This window comes from Paralichthys olivaceus, chromosome 15, assembly GCF_024713975.1.
Source record: "Paralichthys olivaceus isolate ysfri-2021 chromosome 15, ASM2471397v2, whole genome shotgun sequence".
Classification (NCBI taxonomy): Eukaryota; Metazoa; Chordata; class Actinopteri; order Pleuronectiformes; family Paralichthyidae; genus Paralichthys; species Paralichthys olivaceus.
The window spans coordinates 11,079,659-11,100,857 of record NC_091107.1 but is presented as its reverse complement, the minus strand read 5'-3'; the positions used below and the strand labels follow the sequence as shown (position 1 = coordinate 11,100,857).

The window sequence follows — 21,199 nt, the reverse complement described above, 5'->3', positions numbered from 1 at the left end:
ATCATAGTCATGTGGCACTACCTTAAGCTAACACCTATCATTTGGGGAAGAATATTTCATTGGTTTAAACTAGAGTTTGCATCCATTGAGATGTGAGTTTTTCTTACAACATTATCGTCTTACAGTATATATACAATACAAGATAAATTAACTGCAGATAATGTTTATACATGCTTATATATATATATATATATTTGAAAAAAACAAATAATGAAAGCTTTATACATACAGTAAGGCATAGAATATATACAGAACTATCCTAAAGGAATTAGTATCAAACATTTGTCAAATATTCACACCGCAACAAAACAAAGAATTCAAAACATTTGATAGTATATACAAAAATACTTATACAAATGCCCCTAGGAATATTTTAATAGAAAAAATAATAGGAATCTCATCAGGAGGACATCACATTATATTTGAAACATGCACTTGCCGCGAAGGGGTTTCAGTTCAGCGGTGGGCCACATGTCAAGATGTTTAGTTGTTTTTGGGGTAAATGAATCACTGAGATAAAGCGGATCTTGGTGCAGGATACTTGGTCTACTGTGCTCATTGGTCCTCAGATTCTCACCAGTGCTCTACAAGCTTGTGTGGTCATCCCAAACGGGAGGCGTAGAATACAGTCTTATAATCTCATATGGACTTCAAACTTGCCATCTTTCCCTCCTCTGTCACATCGGCTACACTTTGGACTCGCTCTCTATGTTGGCAATGTCCCCGTTTCGCTCAGTCTGCTGGCTCTTACCCTCGCTGTCCGGGCTGGTCTTGGTCTCCTGACCCTCCTGCTCGGACTCCTGCAGCCCCTGCTGACTCAGCTTGCTGGCCAGTGACCAGGTCAGTGGCAGGCGGGTGCGGTTTGTCATGTCAGCAAGCTCTCTGGCACTGCAGGTGGGTGTGTTGGTCTCGTAGATGTCGTGGAAGCTGTTGTAGTCCACCTCGTAGAAGCCGTCCTCTAATGTCAGGACTGGTGTGAAGCGGTAGCCCCACTTGATCTCTCTGCTGACGTATGAGCTCCTCGCCTGGCACGTCATGCCTGGAAACACAGCACAACAATTTATGGGAAAAATCTAGTTTGGGCCAACTCATAGTTTGGGGGTTTTTTTGTCCAGATTTTGTCTCTCAGCTTTCTACCTCTGTCCAAGTACACTGGTTTGCCTGGAATTTAATTTGTTGTGCTCACCCAGTCTGTCAACATGATGAAGTATAATAATGTTCCTAATGGATTCATTGAGCTATGCTGCTACAGTGTTTATGCCTTTATTGATTCATGTCTTGCCCCTTTAGCACCATTACCAGTATGTAGAATCAGCTGTTAGAAGTTTCTCTGTACATTATACTGCACAACTATCAATGAATCACTTTGATACTGAAGAAAACTTAAAATGAAACATATATGGTTAATATTTTTATGTGATGTTCTCTGTAAGTGTAATCCTCACTGAATCTAGGAATATGTGTGACTGAAAGGGAGCAACCTACAAAATGTTTATCACTCATTAATGGTCTGTGTGGGTTCACCAGCAGACCACACTACAATAACTGTACTTCCTGTTATTTCAGAACATCTCTACACACATTCCTTTTCTTCCAGTGTCAAGATTTTAAGCTGCCGGTTTTACAGAAATCACAGCACATTGCTGTTTCAAGCATTTCTCTGCAAAATGGCGACAGTTTTGTTTCCTCAATATCCGGAAATGAAGCCAAAATATCATGGACACGAATGCCACCATCTGTTTGTCGTACAGCTCAGCTTTGAATGTTAACAGTTATTGGACGGATTGAAATCTAAACTAAGCTGTGAATGACTGTGCATTTTGACATAAATGTCCCCCTCAGAATGTAGTACAATATTTTCAAATGATGTAAAGTAGAAGTAGCATGGAATGAAAATAGGGTAGTACAAGTGCCTCAAATATACACTTAAATACATTATTTGAGTAAATATACCTAGTTTCATTTGAGCACTGCTTCATGTTTAGATGTGTATCATTGTGTGCTCTGGCTCAGCTGTCTGCAGGAGTCCTCTATGGTTCTCGAGCATCGGCTTCTAAACACGCCACCCAGGCATTATGTAATTGGTTCATTTTTTTATGGCTGACACAAATGATTACATACCAGTTCCTTGTAGATATGCACCACAATCTTATCTAAAATACCAGCATATATTTTAATTTAGGCTAAATTATTTGGTTAATACAAAGCACACAACTAAAATAAAACACAAAACTAAGTTATTATAGTTAATCAGATAAACCAAATTTCATCACAATCTATTTAATATTTGTCAAAACTCCTAATGCTGTATATTCTGTAATATGGTTAAATAGGCTGCTAAAGTCATTTGATTAAAGTGTAGAAAAAATATCAAAGCTATTAAATTACAATTTAACAATATGAATCTGTAATTATCACAAATAAGTGAATGACTGTACAAATGCCAGTCACCCAGTAGCTTTTGAGATATGTCTCAGGATAAGTGAGGGGGTCAGCACAGTCAATATGATTCATCCTCAGAGAACCATGAATGTCTGTGTAAAATTATACAGCTATCTATCAAATACTTGTTGAGACATTTTTCATTCTGGTCCAAGAGAGTCAGACACTAAAATTATTGCAACTGAAATCATCAGTTAAAACAAGAACACTACGTTATCCTACTTATTGACAGGGATGTAGGTCTGTGCTCACCAAAAATTAGTTAGTAAGGTATAGTAACAATATATATTTCCCTGTCCAAAATTTAATAACATTTGCTGTACCATTGCAATCTATGTATTATAACGCCACAAATATAATACCTAGCCAGAAAGTGTCTGACTATATGAATATGAATTACTCACCTGTGGCCTCTACCATCCCCTCCAGAATCACCACTATCTCCAGGTCCTCTTTGGACAGGTGGGCTTGTGAGATATCCCAGAAGGGGCTGTTCTGGTTTATCTCGTGGCAGATGATGAGCGGTGACACCAGGAAAAGCCTGTCGTCCCCTGTGTTGTAACCCACATTCATGTCCGTCTGGTTCAAAGGGATGAACTCCCCTTCCTTGGTCTGCTTAGACTTGATAAGCTTGGCCCTGATTGACGCCTCCACGATGTGCGAGTTTCGGAGGTCTCCGACTCTGAACATCAGGCACAGTCGTCCATCTCTCATTGAGATGACCGCATTGGTAGAAAACACTAGAGTCTCAGCTCGCTTCTTGGGCTGAGAGATCTTGACAAACATGCAACCCACCATGAAGGCATTCACGATAGATCCCAGCACCGACTGAATTAAAAGCAGAAGTATCCCCTCAGGGCATTTGTCTGTGATGACTCTATACCCATAACCAATGGTGGTCTCTGTCTCAATGGAGAAGAGAAAAGCTGTTACAAACCCGTTGAGGTTATTGACACATGGAGTCCACTGATTGTCTGCTATATGGTCCAGATCACCCCGGAGGTAAGCAATAAGCCACCACATGAAGCCAAAGAAGAGCCATGTCACTGTGTACACCAACACGAAGATGAAGAGGTTGAGCCCCCATTTGAGGTCTACGAGCGTGGTGAAAATGTCCGTCAGATACCGGTATGTCTCTCGAACATTACCCTGGTGGACGTTGCACTTCCCGTCTTTCTGGACGTAGCGCTGAATCTTCTTTGCCCTGTCCATGTCTGCCAGCTGTTTAGGCAGGTTCTCACGGGCCTGCTTTGGCAACTTGGGCTGTTTGATGATGGCTGGGCTCTCCACATCCTGCTCCATGGGGTTTCTCGGTTGATTCAGGCCTGTGAGAGAGGAAACATTTGTATTAGTTAGCAAGTGCTGATGATGGAGAATTACAGAGACTGTAGGCAAGGAAAGAAAGTTACTAGATATATGAAATCAAGTACTACTTAAGAACAAACTTGAACTTTGTCTGAGTATTTTGAGTATGTATATATTTCTATCTTAATGAACTGTTTTCTATTACACAATAAAACCATATTGTTAAAACAATGTTAATTTCAAAGATTCAATAACCAAATCAACTATATAAAAAAAGTCACTTGGCTCAGACTGCTACTCTGGGGGAAAAAAAGTGTTTTTACACCAAAATTGAGTCAACATTATTGCTTCAGATTGTTTTTATAGAAACTTGTCCATAGTGAAACATGTACATGTTCTGTTTCTGTTGTAAGAGAACTGCACAAGTATGAAACAATGATTTCAGAAACACTACATAATAAGCAGCACTCATTCCCAAGCTGCTGCTTGTTCTAATGAAATCGTTATTTCAGAATCCCAACATTGTTTGATAGAGTAATCATAGATTCAGTTGAATGACAACAGCTACATTGACATTTAAAGTGAACAATCACAGAGAAAGTTACAGAAGTTGGGTAATCTTTAAAGCCACACAGCCTCTGATCTGTTACTGAGAGGCTTTCACCATCACCCTGAAAAGCTCAGTTTAGATCATGCACTCTCAAACACCCAAAGTGTTATTATCAGATTTAGACACTATAGAGGCCATTTTGGAAACGCTCCATTTTAGTTTGGCCTGGGAGCTGAAACTGAGAAAAAAAGTTTAACATCTTGATGTGGCTGTACTGTCAGAATGAGTGGCAGCTGCACAAACAAGGCATACAAGCACATAATATCAGAAACAATAGACCTCCTACTCCGCCATTGTTTCCACTATCACCACCACGTCCCGTGTGCAGATACTTTTCCACTAGTAGTACTACATAGCTTCAGCATGAAACTGTGCAGCTACAGTGAAAACATGTCACCATCCACACAGCCAGAGGCAAGCAACACTCATCAGCGCCCACGGGGAAATCATACTGTGAAGTAAGCACATCTGAAGAATACGATAATTGTCCACTAGAGAGAAGTAAGATATCTAAGGTTCCTTACAGTGAAAGAAACACATCATTTTGTGTCACATTGTAATAACGTTCGCCATCTGACCTGACAAACACACAGTAGGTTTGAAAGTGAGGCTGTCACACCCAGTTTAACAAACCCACCCAACAACTGGGCCTTTGTATCCTTTTTTATAAGCTTTCCTGGTACAGTTTCCTGTGATATTTTGAGTGGTATTCATTCATATTCTGTCTCTCTGAACATTGCAGGAGAGAAATTATAACAATAACATTATAAATTGCTTTATGTTGCTCTGAATCAAACAATAACAATAAAAGACCTAGTTAAATGATATTGGATCATGGGAGCTGTCTTCACCACCGAAAATTTATCTGACGATTCTCAGGCGCAAATCTTGTTCATAGATGAGGTAATGTATTAAAGTTTCATTGATGTTAGATTTAGTCAAGTTACTTAATTTAAATGGAATATCGACAGATAACTTTGATTTGCCCTGGAAGTCATAGAAAAGCCTTGTGAGTGACATGCAACAAGGTCCCCGGCTGGAATCAAACTGGGACATTGTGGTTATTTTGTCGGTATGTTTCATTGACAGGGTTTGTCAGATGGTTGCACCATTCACAAGCTGCAATTGTCTCTAACAATTTCAGACAATCTGACATTCACACCCACAACATGCTGTGATTAGCCAGCTGTGTGGAGGTGACAAACTAGGTTTGAACTCTCTCTACAGCTCATTTTCCATTCATTACATTACTTTGAGTTTAAACCCATTTTTGAATCATACTAATTCTCCTCCTTTCTATATCAGAAGACTTTTTAGTCTCCAAGTGTGGACATTCAGAAGAGCTACAAACATCCTGGATTTCTGTTGTGGTCGTCATTTGAAGAACGTCTTTTTGTGCATTAGTCACCACACTGGGAATAGACCCCAAAACATTATTATTATACCTCACATTCAGCAGCAGCTTATTTGAATATTTGTCAGTGTTTTTATAATCCTACAGATTTCCCACAGAAACTGCAGTACAATCTATCTAAATGGAGGAATCTAATCTATCAAAAAAATTGCTTGTCTGATTGAATTTGTGTGTTTCACATCTTTCGTTGTGTAACTTTATATTTGCTGTGTTTTTCACCAACAAATCATTTGAGTATAGATCTGAGGGCATGTACTATGAATCCAAGAGCATGTCTTATAAACACAGCACACAGATTTCTACACACAGCCTACATATTTACACATTGGTATTTTTCCACTTGCTGGCCCCAGGGAGAATAGATCTCCATACATTCAGTATTTTTCTGTAACGGGTAATTTTGCATGCTGAATCTGGACTAGCTTCATTCAGTGGTGGCTATTGGACCGTCACACTATGCAACATTGGTGGTGTGTTGCCCTGAAAGGCTGGACATTCAAAATTAATGAAGGCACATTTCAAACAGGAAATGCACTGGTATTTCTAAAGTCAGTGCTGCTCTGCCCTGGTTTTAGTTCCTGCTGTAAAGTACACTACATCCTACATCCATTACAACTGAAGCAGAGGCTGACACAGTCTGCTGAATTATTGAATATATTGAGTTTAACATTTGAAGTACACTGGTGATTGATGCACCAGTATGGAAGATTTAAAATGTCTAAATTAAATTCACATTGGAACATAATACACAGTATTAATATGTATTTGCTAAATTAATGCAATTAATTGAAAAACATATGCTGAAAGGACCATTATTGAACCTATTGTTTTTTCTTCCTGATAACATTATCACCTTTCTCTTTATATTTTTACAATATTACTTTTACTTAAGGAAGGAATTTGTCGGAAACCAGTAGAATACAAATAAATCCATTCAGTAGTAACGTGAATCCTCTGATGTGGCTGTCAGAGTTTTATTGTTGTGTTTTTTTACTGCTGTGCTGCGTGCACTGTCCTGAGGTCAGGACAGATTTCTCTGAGGACAAGGCCTAAACCACCATCAGTGTTTTTACCACTGGAACAAATGGCTGTGTTGAAGCTACTCTGCTCTCCATTCACAGGGGAATATTATGAGCTACGGCAGCGCTGGTTTCTATGGCAACTCACAGCTCAGTCTACCAAGTGCTCACAATATATCAGAAATGTAGTGGATGAGGCCGTTGGATAGCGTTTGTCTGTTTCATCTGGTTTCAGAAGGCCTGACGACGAACAGGTACAGACACTTAAAAGCTGATACTATCAACAAAAGTTTTTTAATTGTTAATAGTATATTTCAACAACTTTACTGTTTTCATTCCTCATCACTCGAATTTTTTTGTTCAACTGCAACAAGCTGCACTTTTCAGCAATAAATCTGTAAAAGACAACACTTTAAAAAAAGACTTCCTGCAGTTAAGGAATCTGAACACAAACATGACACTTTGATAACTGGGAAAAACAGTCATTTACTACTTCACTTCAGTAACTTTTAAAACAAATAATAAGCCAGCAGTGGGGTTTGACTGGCATAGCTAGCTTGCTTATTAATGCTAATTCAATGAGCTGGTTGCAACTTTCCAGGAACTCAAGTATCCATTTGTCCCTAAACATGAACATGATGGTCAAGTGTAAGATATTGGATGTATTCGTATTTTAAATACTTTTCACTTGGGAATTAGGCCTGGGGTAATTCACTAGAAATGGAGTATAAAATTGTGCAAACCCATTAAAGCGCAGGACGCCACTAATGTTAAAGGTTCAGTGTGTAAGATTTAAGTGAAAGGGATTTTTAGGCAGAAATTGAATATAGAATAATCCTAGTGATGTTATCTAATATATGTGCAGAATGTCATTTTGTCGATAGTATTTTTTTTGTGCTAGAGTTTATTGATTAGGACATGAAGTCTCCAATAATCAGCAAGAAGCACAAGAACACTTGGGTTGTAAACATGGAAATCATTCCCAATCATTCCCTCCCACTTGATGTGAATGTGGCATAGGCTTGTTCATTGGAAGTGATGAAATGTACTTTTATAACTGCAATTAAATCCTAATATCTATGTACACAGACTTGTACCTTCTTCTAATGCAGTTCCTAATCTTCTGCACTCATGATTTAACCAGATGAGTTTCATGTCCCTGCAAACTATAGACTGTCTAAAGGAAATATTAATGGGGCTTTCACTTCCGGATCCCAAAATAGCTCCTTCTGGGAATCAGAAGCCACCATGAATGGCACTAAATTGAATCACTGGAGGTTACTGCAAAGAAGATAATCAGTTTCACTCATGGTTATAGAAGAGCATCAACTCTGTGCTTGGTCAGCAGGCTGTGGTGGATAGTGTGTCGGATTAGCGTCAATCTCTCTACATGGAATTAAAATGTGAAAACATGAGCATTTTATGATTCAGTTTCTAGCTTTCTTATTATCTGCTGTGTGGGGACGATTGTTGAACAGGTAGTAATCCAGATGTGGCCAAAAATTGAGCTGAGGCTGCAGAGGGATCTGCTATTTTTAGCTCAGCTGCTCAGTATAAACATTACATACAAATAATTTTCAGATCTCACCACAGTATTTCTTCATTCTGTAGAGCTCAGGTTAAAAAAGGAGTAAGTGGATGGAAACAAGTCTAATTTAACAACTGATTCTTACAACTGATATTTAAGTGAAACAAATGTGGGGATTAAGTATAAAAAAAGCTGATACTTTAATAACAACAGTGTGGGCACAAATGGAATTAATCAAAATTAATCGATCTCTCAAACATAACATGCCAGGAAGCCAAATGATAAGGGCCTGTTAAACCTAATTTCCCTTTTAAGTGTCAGGTCAGATATTGATCGTGGTTCTATAGTGTTTTTTGGTCAATAAGTTTCCTGTGAAAAAAAATAACCCACAAGTAACTACAGTAAGTGGCTGCCATTATTAACTGTTGGTCAAAGTCTGTAAAAATTAAGTAATGGTGCTTTGTTGCGTAATATTCAGCAGAATATTCTGGCTCCTCCGTTACTAAAGGAAAGGAGATGTCGTCACACAATTCCTTGCAGAGGCAACATTTATAGGGATGCACCTTGTTGTCGCAGATTCATGGAGAAACAGCAGTGCGCCTTTCTAATGCTTATGACATGATTCGATTTAAGAATATCGCGGCTATTTTTATAGTCTACGGGCTATTAGTACAACATGGATCGACTAACAATACAAGCCATGCCAACTAGCTAGCCACCATGCAGGCCCACTGAGAGTGTGCTGCACTCGTGTCTGCAAGAGTGAACACAGCCCTAAAATAAGCTTCACACACGAATGCTCCTACACTGACGGTACCACACAGCGGATCTAGTTTATCAGTCTGCAGATTTAGTTGTGCTTCAGCTTGTGTAATTATCAGCCACTTTCACTTGACTTCACAACATCCAAAGATATATTAAAAGATACATTAAACCTTGCTGAGAACAAAACATGGTGGAATTGTGGCTAAAGGGAAGTCGGTGATTTGGCCGATAAAAGCATTTCTTCTGTCTGAGATGCTGGTGCGACCTCTATAGGCAGTGTGAATTATATGTATGACCTTAAAAAAGGTTCTTCACTGCCATTACAATATGACGGGTAGAAACATAATGCAGTTTATCTGATGGTTCCTCAAAACAGGTCAGTGGTGTTAACAGCCTTGATACTGTGGTACTTCCTGGATCAGCCCTTCAAAGAATGAATAGAATAAACTACAGTGACAGTTTCTGCTTTCCTGTGGTTGAAGAGAAAGTGGCAGACAAAGCATCACCAACTAAAACAGTCAGAGGTGACAATAAATACATGCAACTAACTTCCTCAGTAGAAATTATTATTTGATTAAAAATGAAGGAATTGTTTTGGTAATGAACCAGGAAGCTTTTGTTACACTGGAACACATCTTATTCAAGAAAAGGCTTTACGTTTAGTTAAGATTGGGAATAACTGCCTTTACAAACAAGATTAAAACTAGTTTAAAAAATGACTTATTTCATTGTAATCATCGGTTTCATTAAAGATTAATTACATTCACTTGAGATTGCACGGTTCATATTAGCAATATTGATTTTCCATTATGTGGTTTTATTAGTGGTTACATAAATAATCCATAATTAACAGGATGTCACTAATAACAGCATGCAGAGCACATCAGATCGAGTTATCTCTTCCACATTAATTAGCAAGTATTATAGATGAAATCAAAACTAGCTGTTATCATTATGGGTAATTAATGCTTTCTGATGTGGAATTTTAATACCTCAGGATGTTCATTTATAAAGCTTCTTGACGTTCTTCTTATTACTCTGCATCTCTTCTCTTATTTAAATCTCATACCTGCAGTATACATGATCTTATTAAACTTTAGATATCAGTTATGTAAACAGGACACAAATCTTGCTTTTGGCGTGTTATGAACCGTTAAGTGCTCATATTCTTTCTTAGCTTTATTATCTGCTGTTTATTGTGATTCTTGCTTTTGTTATTTTTCTGTTGATCATGGTTGTTGTTTTGCTTCTGTTTTACAAGTTGTAAATAGGCTACTAATTTATGAATGATCAACCCAGAATAATTTCACATATTCTGGGTTGATATAAGTGGAAAAAACTCTTCAGGGTTAGGGTTGGATGCAGACATCTCCAATGGACAGGCACGCTGGACATCTGGACTTATAAACTGCTTTTATTGAATAATAATAGCTGTGAATATTTTGTATATGGATTGGGGTACAGAGGTCCCCCCTTCAAGCAGGAGACCCCTTAAATCAGTCCATGTAAGGGGTCTCCCTGATGACCTGAAGTGCTTTGCTGGAGGATGAATTAAAAAAATACTAGGACCTTAAAAGTTGCTCTTGTAGTCTAAATGGCTTATAACTTATATACATCACATTAGTAAATAATAGTAGGCTATAATAACCCTTAATAAGTTAATTAATTGGGGCCTACAGCTGAACCTTAGCTAGTGCCGTATCATGAAATTGGAACCACTATAATTTCCATTAAGGTCACATAACAAACAGAAGCTATAGCTAAGATTTATGCACATATTTCAGATTTGGTCAAATCTACTCCTCTTGTCTTTAACTGGCTTTATCTTTTAGAGAGTAAACGTGGTTAGATGATAACTGGTTCCCCTCTTATTATCCTGTGGCCATTTCACTGAGATCACTACTGTTTTTAAAATCCAGAAAACTGCTTAAAGAACAAAAAAAGTCTTGATCAGCACAACAACATGGTTCTATCATGGAGCAGGCGGGGCTAAGTGGTTTTGTTGGGATCAGGTGCATCTGCAGGGACAGACTGGGAGATTCCCCGTTGTCATGGAGATGAAGGTGATCCCGATGATGATGATGATAAAAGCTAAGTTAAGTGTTACTTCATTTTCAGCCTTTAATAGCAGCAGTGTGTCTGTCTGAGTGTGTGTGTGTGTTGTGGAGTGAGGCCCGGGCCTGCAGGCACTCTCCGCCCGGAACATTTTCCTTCCAACACCTTCCAGTTTCTTCCATCTACCAGACTGCCTCGTGTCACAGCAGGAAATCAACTACAACCATTAACGATGCACATCCAGATGCGTCTTTCCCTGGATTCTGATTATTACCAATTAATCTGTGACTCGCACTGTTATGTAACCATCCGCCCCCTCCACCGCCCCCCCATGTAACAAATGATCCAATTTAACAAGCGATGATCGCCGCCAGGAGCGGCCGAGGAGGGGGGGGGGGCTTCTTACCTGCTGCAGCAGATCGACGATCACTCCCCGGCTCATCCTCACCCGCGTTGCTCCCATGAAAAGAAAATCTCCACCGAGGTCGTAGCTTGTGATCATCGAGACGCTGAGTGAGATCTGACCGAGGAACGAGCTTCTAGTTCCCCCTGTTCTCCATCCTGCTCTCCTCAGAAGAGGCATCAGCCGTCAGCCTCCACCCCTCACAATGGTAGAGAGACATGGAGGAACAACGAGGAGAGAGAGAGTGAGAGAGAGCGAGAGAGAGAGCGAGAGAGAGAGAGAGAGAGAGAGAGCGAGAGAGAGAGAGAGCGAGAGAGAGAGAGAGAGAGAACGAGAATGTCTGATGAAAGCTGGATTAGCAATTGGGAGAAGTGGATTATTGCCCAGGGGCCATCAGGGGCCCTTAAAATTTTGGGGGGAGCGAAACATGTTTTTCATCAATATTTCAAAAGTTAAACATCCATCTTTATATTATTATGCATTGTGCACAGTGAGGATGTTTAACACATTGTTATACCTCAGAGTAATGAAATGCTTTGCTGTTTATCAAGGTTGTCACCCTCTGCAATTCAATTCAATTCAATTTTTTTAAATAGCGCCAATTCATAATTTACATTATCTCAAGGCACTTTACATTTAAAGGTCAAGACCTTAAAACAATACTAACATAGAGAAACCCAACAGTTCCCACAATGAGCAAGCACAGGCGACTGTGGAGAGGAAAAACTCCCTCATTAACAGGGAGAAACCTCTGGCAGAACCAGGCTCAATAAGGACAAGTTTTTGACTGATGATATGATTTTTGGCCATATTATCCAGCCCTGAGAGGAACCCTGCAAAATCCAGCTGCAACTACCTAAAGCCTTTATGGGTCTTATTTAAATTAGCTCATTGTTTTTTATCTGCTTCCATTATTGTTACTGTCAACAATTATTTACACAGAGCAAAACTTGAATTAGTTTGTCAAGAGAACTGTTAAAACCATCAATTTGTTTCACTGACAGTTACATCTGATGACTGCTTTCTTTGATAATTGGTTAGTTGATTAATTATTTGGTTTTAAAACATCAGATAATAGTGAGATAATAATGCAGATAAACACAGATATTTGGATAACAGTGAAAACTAAATTATGTTCACTACTATACTGGGACACAAGAAAATATTTACCTGTGAAAAGCTGGTCCCAGGAAATGTTTTCCTAAAAATGACCAATACATTTCCTGTTAACTTGTCATTAATTATGTTTAATTAAGTTTAAATTTGAGCTTGTAACTAATTATATTCTTATGCAAGTATATTATTTTCATTTTTATTTCTACTGCACACAAGAATATTACAAAAATATAATGCTGTGATGGATTAAAATACAGTAACTGCTAATAAAGAGCTGACCATGGTGCTGAAGCTGGGAGCTATCCTCAATACTCACGTCTTATCATGTCACCAGTCAGTCAGTCAGTCAGTCATTCAGTCAGTCAGTCATTCAGTCAATTACAAAGCAGGCAAGAGGCAACACACTCGCAGTGGCAATGCTAACATGCTGAATTTAAGCAGGTTCAAGTTTTACTGTGGTCACCCTCACCAAGTACAGTTTTTTATGCATTTCATCCTAATGCGACGTATTTAATAAATAGTTCAAGTGACTGTATGTTGCTGTGTTCAGAGTTCACACAGACCAATGAGCTGATTATCACCAAACAGCTGCAAACAGTGAAATCTAGATGTTTCAGATTTCATGATTCATGTGCTGGACCTGCATAACAAATCGACTCTTATCCATTCAGTTATTATGTCTACCTGTTCTTGTCAATGCTTTTTTTCAAGCAGTATTTTCATAAATAGATGGGGACACATTCACCTTTTAACAGTAATTTTTAATTTTAGATAAATAAAAATCACACTTTGCTTTTTCACTACAAACTAACTGAACACATAGAGAACAATAGATCTATAGCTTCCTAGAAGCTAACAGAAAATATATGTTAGAACAATATAAAAAACATTCAAACCTAGTGCTCCAAACTGCATGTTCTTTCTTAGTGAAGAATAAATGAACTGATGTCGATGCTGTTCCACTCTACAGTTAATAACTACAGAGCGGTTTGAGGTAAACACAAAAACATCTCGGTGACAAACACAAGGTGCTCAGACTTCATCATCAAGTACGGTAGGAAATACCCATTTAACTTAACTTGTGTATGTAATGTTGCAAGCGGAAGTTGACATTAAATAACTACTTAAGTTGTTTGATTTAAGATTCTCGCTTGTATATTTCAGCTACAACTGCTTATTTTCATTAGTGTGCAACAAATTCAGCTTCCTTAAATTTGTCTTCCTTCAATCTCCAACTCTCTACAACTGAGTGATTCTACATAACCACGTCAAATGTGATGACTGTTCTGAGAAAAACAGACACCACCCAACCTCTTTTAAATCGTAAAAAAAAACACTCCTCAGGAGGTTGCATAAATAAAATATACTGTTTTTCCAAAAGGAACAGGTCCACAGTTACTCATCTGTATACTGAAACAAACATTAGTCCTAAAAATACTATACTTGACTTTATAATATTTACTGGAAATGTGTGATGCGACCACATATCAATCCACATCAGGGCAAAGCAACTGATAAATCAATTATGAATAAATGAAAGTGGGAGATGATAACGATACTAATTTTAACAATGGCAACAAGATAAACACATTTATGATTGGCTTTTAAAATAGGTCAATTATGTTACCTCCTGATGCGACAATCATCTCAGGATTTAGATTGTTTTTGCACATTCAGACTGTTACCTTGTTCACATTTGCTGCAAAGCAAGATGCCAGCGACAGCTTCGATTCTTCATCAGTGTCTACACTTATTTAGCCACAGCACTGCTCGACATTCAGTGTGGAAAACTATGGCACTTACAGTCAAACTTTTATATGATTTTTCTATTGTCAGACATGTGTTAGCACTAAGCCATTCTATGACTGGTTGGAAACATTTGAACTGTTTCTCGTCCCTGCAGTATGCACCAACACGATGGGCTTGATCCCATTTGGCCTTCGTAAAGCAGACATCTGGCACCTTGATACAGGTGCACGATATGTCATAAAACATGGCTTTAGGTGGTTTTAGGCTTATCCATACAGCAGCGTCTCTCTCACTTATGACATCTCTGGAGTAGACAGTTGTATTGATTTCAATAAAAGTAAATCTGGTACGTGAGATGCACAAAAAACTGTCAACATCTACATGTTTCGTGTTTTTTGACAAATTCACTTCAGTTTGAATCAACACAACTGTCTACAGAAGCTGAATAGTGATCCTCCTTTCATTCACACATACAGTAGCTGTGACTTGGGGGCGTATTTTTTGCCATTGGGTCGTCAGCTTGCATGTAACTACTGGGACTGTGCTAGGCTCCCTGCAATGCAAAAACATGTGCCTGAACTCGTCTAGTGCAGACTCGGGTGGAGGAAATCAAAATGCATACGTCAGCAACATCGGGATATTCAGTTTCAAGTAATAGTACTGTTTAGAATTGGCCTGGATCTCAGTGGAAGTGTTGGTATTTACATCCACTTAAATCAGTTTGGTTTTGTTGAAACTGTTTTAGTGAAGTTTTGATTCAATTAAATGAGAATTTTAGCGGCTGAAGGTTTGTGTTGCTCCATAAGTTTCAGCTACATGTTCCAACTTAACTGAACCATGTGTATTTCTTTTTTGCTTCATTGTGATTTAAACTTTGATGAGACAGAAATAAAAAATAAATTGGGGGGAAACTGAATATTTAAAAATTAGAATGTGATTTAAAGGGTCACATTTTAAAGACATCAGCAAAAAATATTGGCGCTTTGATACAAAAACCAATATCGGCCGAGTTATAGAAAGAAATGTAACATCCATTTTGGTTCAATCGGCCACGAGTGCCTCCCTCCTTCACCACCACGTGATCTTGAACTCATAGATGGGCCTCTTGCAGTAGTAGTGATTGATAAGGTGCTTGTCGCAGACACCGATGCACTGCTGCTCGGCAGTGATGCCCCGCTCGGCCAGGTCACTGACGATGCAATGCAGCAGGTCGTAAACGTCCGCCACTGCCTCCCATGGTCCGAAGGAGACATCCACCTCGCAGTGATGCTCAAAGAGCTTGGCCTCGCTGTCCGAGCGCTCAAAGCGCAGAGAGTTAAAAAGAGGACGCTCGTACGGCGTGATGGGCATCTCCTCCTTGTAGACACAGATCTTCAACTTGGCAAATCGTGCCTTTTTTTGCATGGCCCTCAGTTTGGCGATCTCTACAATGCGCTCCAGATTGTCTGAAATGAAAAGAATGACATTTATTAATGCAATTTTAGTTGCAGTTTTTCTCTTTTTATCCTGAATCGTCATGTATCAAAACAAAACAAAACAAAATCCACTGGATCGATTGCATGTGCTGTTAAATCCACGTCCCTGGGAAACTTACAAAGTGAACACTGTACTCAGCAGTAATCCCTTTGCAACGAGTAAGCCTATAATTTATATGAGAAATGTGCTGCAGTGTGGATTTTGAAATAATGCAGAGATTTTTTAAACACACAGGAGAGTTGAAGCGGGCGTCTGAGAGATAAGGAAAATATGCTGTGTGAGGGGAGAAGGATGCTGGTGCTCTAAAAACGACAGGAAGTCAGTTATTGTAAGGTTGACCAGCTGACTTGACCCTGGAATGAAGTTAAAGCAACAAAATGCGACTGCTGCAATTCTTTTATTTCAAGTTTTTTTTAAGAGCATTTTCTCTTTAGAGAATTAAGTATGAAATGGAGAAAGAGTGGGGAAGACATGCAGTAAAGGGTTAGAACCTGTGCAAAGGGTGCCTGCTAAAACAGGGGAGCTATACCTTATTCACATCAAAATTGTTCTTTCTCTGAACCATCAAATAGTAACACGCACACATGAAACACATACTTTAAATTGCGTTTTAAAGATATTAATACCACAGATGTCCATCATAAATGCACATCAATATATGCTCTTAGACAAAGACTCTACTTATAACAGCAGAACGAGCATCATCAGAAGTCAGTTTTCTATTGATCTATTGATGGAGCTGATATGAGCTAATTCTGTGTAGTTTCAATGGTGCCAGTTTGCCAATATGTGAACAAATATCAGCTAAAACAATTGGACTCAAGTTGTAAGCCACGATGTAGGTCACTTAATTTGTAGTTAATAGTGTTTGACTTTGAAAAACCCTAACCCTTAAAATACACAGATGAAGCTTTGATGCTCATTTTGTAATATTTCCCTGGACAACAGACTGAAACAATGACTCTTGTCTCAGTTACCTCTGTAATAGGGCATCAGATCGAGGAACGCTTGTCGAACCTTCTCTCCCGTGAGCGGCTGAATGTCCTCCAGGCTGTCCAGCAGCGGGCCGATGGAGTAGTACTGAGCTTCCCTGTGCACCGGTCGCACTCGGTTCCTGTGGGGAAGCTCGCCTTCTCGCAGGAAGTTCAGGATGTCCCTTTGGGTGGAAAACGGTAGGAGAAGAACATGTCCACACATGACTATAATCCCACCTGATGAATCCTTCTTTAAATAACACAGATGATGACAGTGCAGTGATTAGTTGAACTACACTGATCAATAAAAATAGTCAGGAAACAGATTTTAACAAAACTTACTTTTCAATCATTTCTAGTAATCACATAAACACAGAGGTGCCCTGATGGGGAGAGGAACCAGGTTAACAACACACAAAAACAAAAAATAAATTTAAAGCATCACACTGTCTTGGTTTCTCAGATATTTCATGTGCTGGATATTCGAGCCCCTTTACAGTTTCTAAATTTAGAAATGTATTTAATTCATCTATTTTCATGCCTATTATTTACCTGTACATACAAGCTACATGTCTAGTTCTAACTATCTTTATGTAGCTGTAACTCTATATTAGTCACTGCCTTTACTTCTGTGAGTAAGTTTATTTAGAGCTTCTGAGGATGGTTCTCATTTAACTTGTATGCATCAACATTCTTGGCCGATAAAGTAGATTTCGCTTCTGCTTCTGAGAAGCAGAACCTGCAGGGCTTGTGAACACTGAGGAAAAAATGAATGCAGAAAAATACAGAGAGGTCCTGGAGGAAAAGCTGCTGCAGTGTACACAACAGCAGCACGAAAGAAGATTCATTTTCCAGCAAGACAATAACCCCCCAGAGCACCAGGACTAATATCCCAAATTAAAGGCTCGTTCAGAATATTTGTACACCTGCAGTGGGCTGGCAGCCTCTGAGGGGTCTTAATATTTAGCTTTTTGTAGTTAACTGTGATTCTGTGAACTCCTTGTGTCTTAAATTGTACATCTTCTTATCTCATTCATATTTAAAAGTAATTTGCTTTTCCTTTTTAGCCTTGAAAGCGACGTGGCTCCAGGGATGATGAAGATGTCGGTCCGGTTTATATCTTATAAAAATCAGCACACACATTGTGGTCCCCTGAGGACGAATCCTTCCGCCTGCTTGTAAGGATGAAGTCACTATGGTGATTTCTCAACTTCTCATCCTCTGCCCTTTGGGAGGTGCTACAAATCCTCATCCACCAAAACAACCTGGTTCAAGAAAAGCTTTTATCTTAATCCTGCCTCTTAATTCCTTACATCTGGTATTGTGATACATTAAGGACTAGATTGTTGAGGAATATTGTGATTCATTTCTTTTTTCTGTGTATTTCACATATGGATCTTTACAATTTGTATTTAAGTCACAGCTTTATATTATTTTGTATGTTACTGTCCCTGTTTATGTAAATCAGTTTTTTCACAGATTGTATGTTTGTTATTTTGCACTAAATAAGAAAAAAACATACTCTGTAAAATATTATTAGTTTTGTCTGGACACTGATGGATCTCTATTGAAGAGGATTAGGGCCACATCTTTTTGGGGGGGGGGTTAAAGAAAAAAAAATTTATGAATACTTTTGCTGCTCACCCAAAATACGTTCCATCCCGATCAATGAAGTAGCGTCCCTCAGCATCACGTGGGATGTAGTGACGCCCGCTGAACATGGCAGCCAACATCGTGTCCTCGTATCGCCGTAGCGTGGACAGACGGGTGGTGAAGTACATGCCCCCAACGTTCAGAGAGATGACCTCTGGAAACTTGAGATGAGAATGGAACTAATTTCAGTGAACAAGACTAAAAGTCCACAGACATCAGACATAAACAACTTACTGAACAAAATTTAGAAAAATGAACAAAACGTGCCATCCTATTTAGTGCTGTTTCAGTCCTCAGACCATTATCAGGTAAAATGTACATAACTAAACAGCATCAGTGTAGTGTAGTACTACCGACTACTCTTATGTAACTACATTATAGTGGTTAAATGATATAACTCCCCCTCCCGCTGTACTTTAGCACTATGAACACATTTTCTTACATGAGTAAAGCAGCTAATTACCTCAGGTTATGTTTTCATCAGTGTTTGTTAATTAGCAGGATTATGCAAAAACTGCTGGAGCAATTCCCATGAAATGTTGTGGAGGGGTGGGGCATGACACAAACAAGAACCCATTACATTTTGGAGCGAATCTTGATAAACATGTGGATGCAGGAATACTTTTTCATGTTCTGTTACATTGTGAGACAGAGCATTAGCCTCCGCAGAGCATATGTGCAATCTTTAAGCATTGTGTTGTTGTATGTCACCAAAAGAAACCGAGTAAAAATGCTGCTCTGTTCGTACAGCTGTGTGTTCCTATGTGAGGAAGAACATGCCACTCCAAGCGTCTGGTCAGCTGTTACTTTGCAGTCACACACCAGAGTACCATAAGAGGATTATTCTGCTTTAGCCATGTTTAGGACACATCATATGTTGGCTCATTATCACGAGTCAGGTGACACAACTGTCAGCCAATCCTGACCTGAATCAGGGCCCAGCTGAATCACACCAACCACAAAACAGGTGACATATTTCAGAATCATCTGTGGACAATCTTTGAAGCACTCCTTGTACATATTGTTACCATACATCAGACTATGAAACTATGTGTGCAGCATCAATTAGAGGAGTGACCAGTATCCACATGCAGCAAATATTTTGAATAGAATAATCATTATTTCATCATTTAGGCTAGATATATGAGTTTCTTTCTTAAGCACTTTGTTTCATACAAATAAAGTTTCTTGTAGTTTACAATAAGGAGTGAAATAAAAGAATGGGAAGGTTATAGTTCTCATCAGGGGAAGATTCAGGTGATAGTGATCATATGACAAGCTGTCATAACACTATGTATTGGACACTGTGGTTGTGAGGACTGGTGTAACATGGAGACTGTGGAACTGCGTGTGTAGTACTTTTCTGGTGTCATGGATGACACATGTTATTATTCACTGGTAAATAGTAGGTTTACGTGGATACTTCCTTACTGTGTCGCTTTTCTATCTGCAGCTGGACATGATGTGAGTGTTGTTTTCAGACTGTTAGCTCGTGTGTGCTGTGTTCGCTTGTTCTTTGACGTGGTGCTGGTCCCCGTCCATCGGGTCCGTGGAGCGGCCTACCTCCTGCTCCTGTGCGCTCAGCGCGGGGCGCAGCGGCTTGCTCAGGCTGCGGCTCGGCGAAGGGGAGGCCGGCGGCTTCCGGAGCTCGTCCTCCGCAGAGTCCGAGCCGGACATGGCATCGCTGGGTTTGTCGGTGTCCCCCGCGGCCGAGAACACCACCATCACTCTGGGTAGAGGCAGCGTGCGTCTCTCCTGAATGAAGCGTCTCACCCGAGTCGTGGCGGAGGGCAGCGGGCTGAAGGACGGAGCCTGCTGCCGCTCCCTGCCGCCGCTGCCGCCGCCACCGAGACCGTCAGAGCCGCTGGAGCCGCCGGAGCCATTCTGATGCATGCGCGCGTCCAGGCACGAGACCGGGGCTGACAGCACGAGCCACAGCGCGCGACACTTACAAACAAAAACAACAACAAAAAGAAGATGTCGAGGAGAGGGAGCAGCGCGAGCCGCTGCAGGGACACACCCAGACTTTAACCCGGCACCGCAAACATGGAGGCAGCGCCTTCACCAACACACCGGGACAGTGGGGACACATCCCAGGCTGCGAGCGTGGTGACACGGACAATCCACAGCCGAGAGCACCGAGCCCGTCATGTCTGCTGTCAGACGTGGTGTGACGTGTCAGCGCCGTCATGACGTCAGGCAGCTCAGAGGAGAGGGTTCAGTGGAGAACCTGTGGTCTGGGAATCAAGATGGACGACGTGACAGCCCCCCCCCCAAAAGTGAAGCCAAAGAGCCTCCACCGCCCCCTGGTGGCTAGATGAAGGACCGGTCCCATGCTGTGTTCCAGACAATTCGAAAAAATGAAATGGAACGCCACTCAAATTTCAAATTCCAAACTCGGGGGAATTCATCTTCCAGCAGTTGTCTGATGTCACACAACAATGGCAGCGCTCATGGAGACGTAGACACTGTAGCACTGAGGCCCGTCTACCCTCAGTTGGACTCTTGTTTCCTGTATTGGAATGTGTTTCCAAGTATAAAAACACCATAAATAAACTGTATAATGGCGTCTATTGCCTCATGCATTGTTTTCCCACTGCACTGGTCCCAGTTGAATTGTCTCATCACGAGCCATCACTGTGCATTGGAGCGCTTGGAAGTCGGATCACGGAAATTTCAAGTCAGAATAT

The 21,199-nt window shown here is 40.0% G+C and overlaps 2 protein-coding genes across 2 annotated transcripts; both read right to left on the bottom strand.

Annotated features, from left to right (window-relative positions):
- Positions 1–554: 554 nt before the first annotated feature.
- Positions 555–11,684, bottom strand: kcnj6 (potassium inwardly rectifying channel subfamily J member 6). Its single transcript, XM_020085423.2, has 3 exons — positions 11,545–11,684; positions 2,847–3,767; positions 555–1,039 (listed from the first exon to the last, which is right to left on the bottom strand). The coding sequence occupies exons 2-3, from the start codon at positions 3,742–3,744 to the stop codon at positions 687–689; spliced, it is 1,251 nt and encodes a 416-aa protein (XP_019940982.1). The 5' UTR covers positions 3,745–3,767; positions 11,545–11,684; the 3' UTR covers positions 555–686.
- Positions 11,685–13,397: 1,713 nt separating this feature from the next.
- Positions 13,398–20,770, bottom strand: kctd7 (potassium channel tetramerization domain containing 7). The gene is made up of 4 exons (XM_020085333.2): positions 20,073–20,770; positions 18,501–18,670; positions 16,860–17,038; positions 13,398–15,851 (listed from the first exon to the last, which is right to left on the bottom strand). The coding sequence occupies exons 1-4, from the start codon at positions 20,400–20,402 to the stop codon at positions 15,475–15,477; spliced, it is 1,056 nt and encodes a 351-aa protein (XP_019940892.1). The 5' UTR covers positions 20,403–20,770; the 3' UTR covers positions 13,398–15,474.
- Between the last annotated feature and the right edge of the window lie 429 nt (positions 20,771–21,199).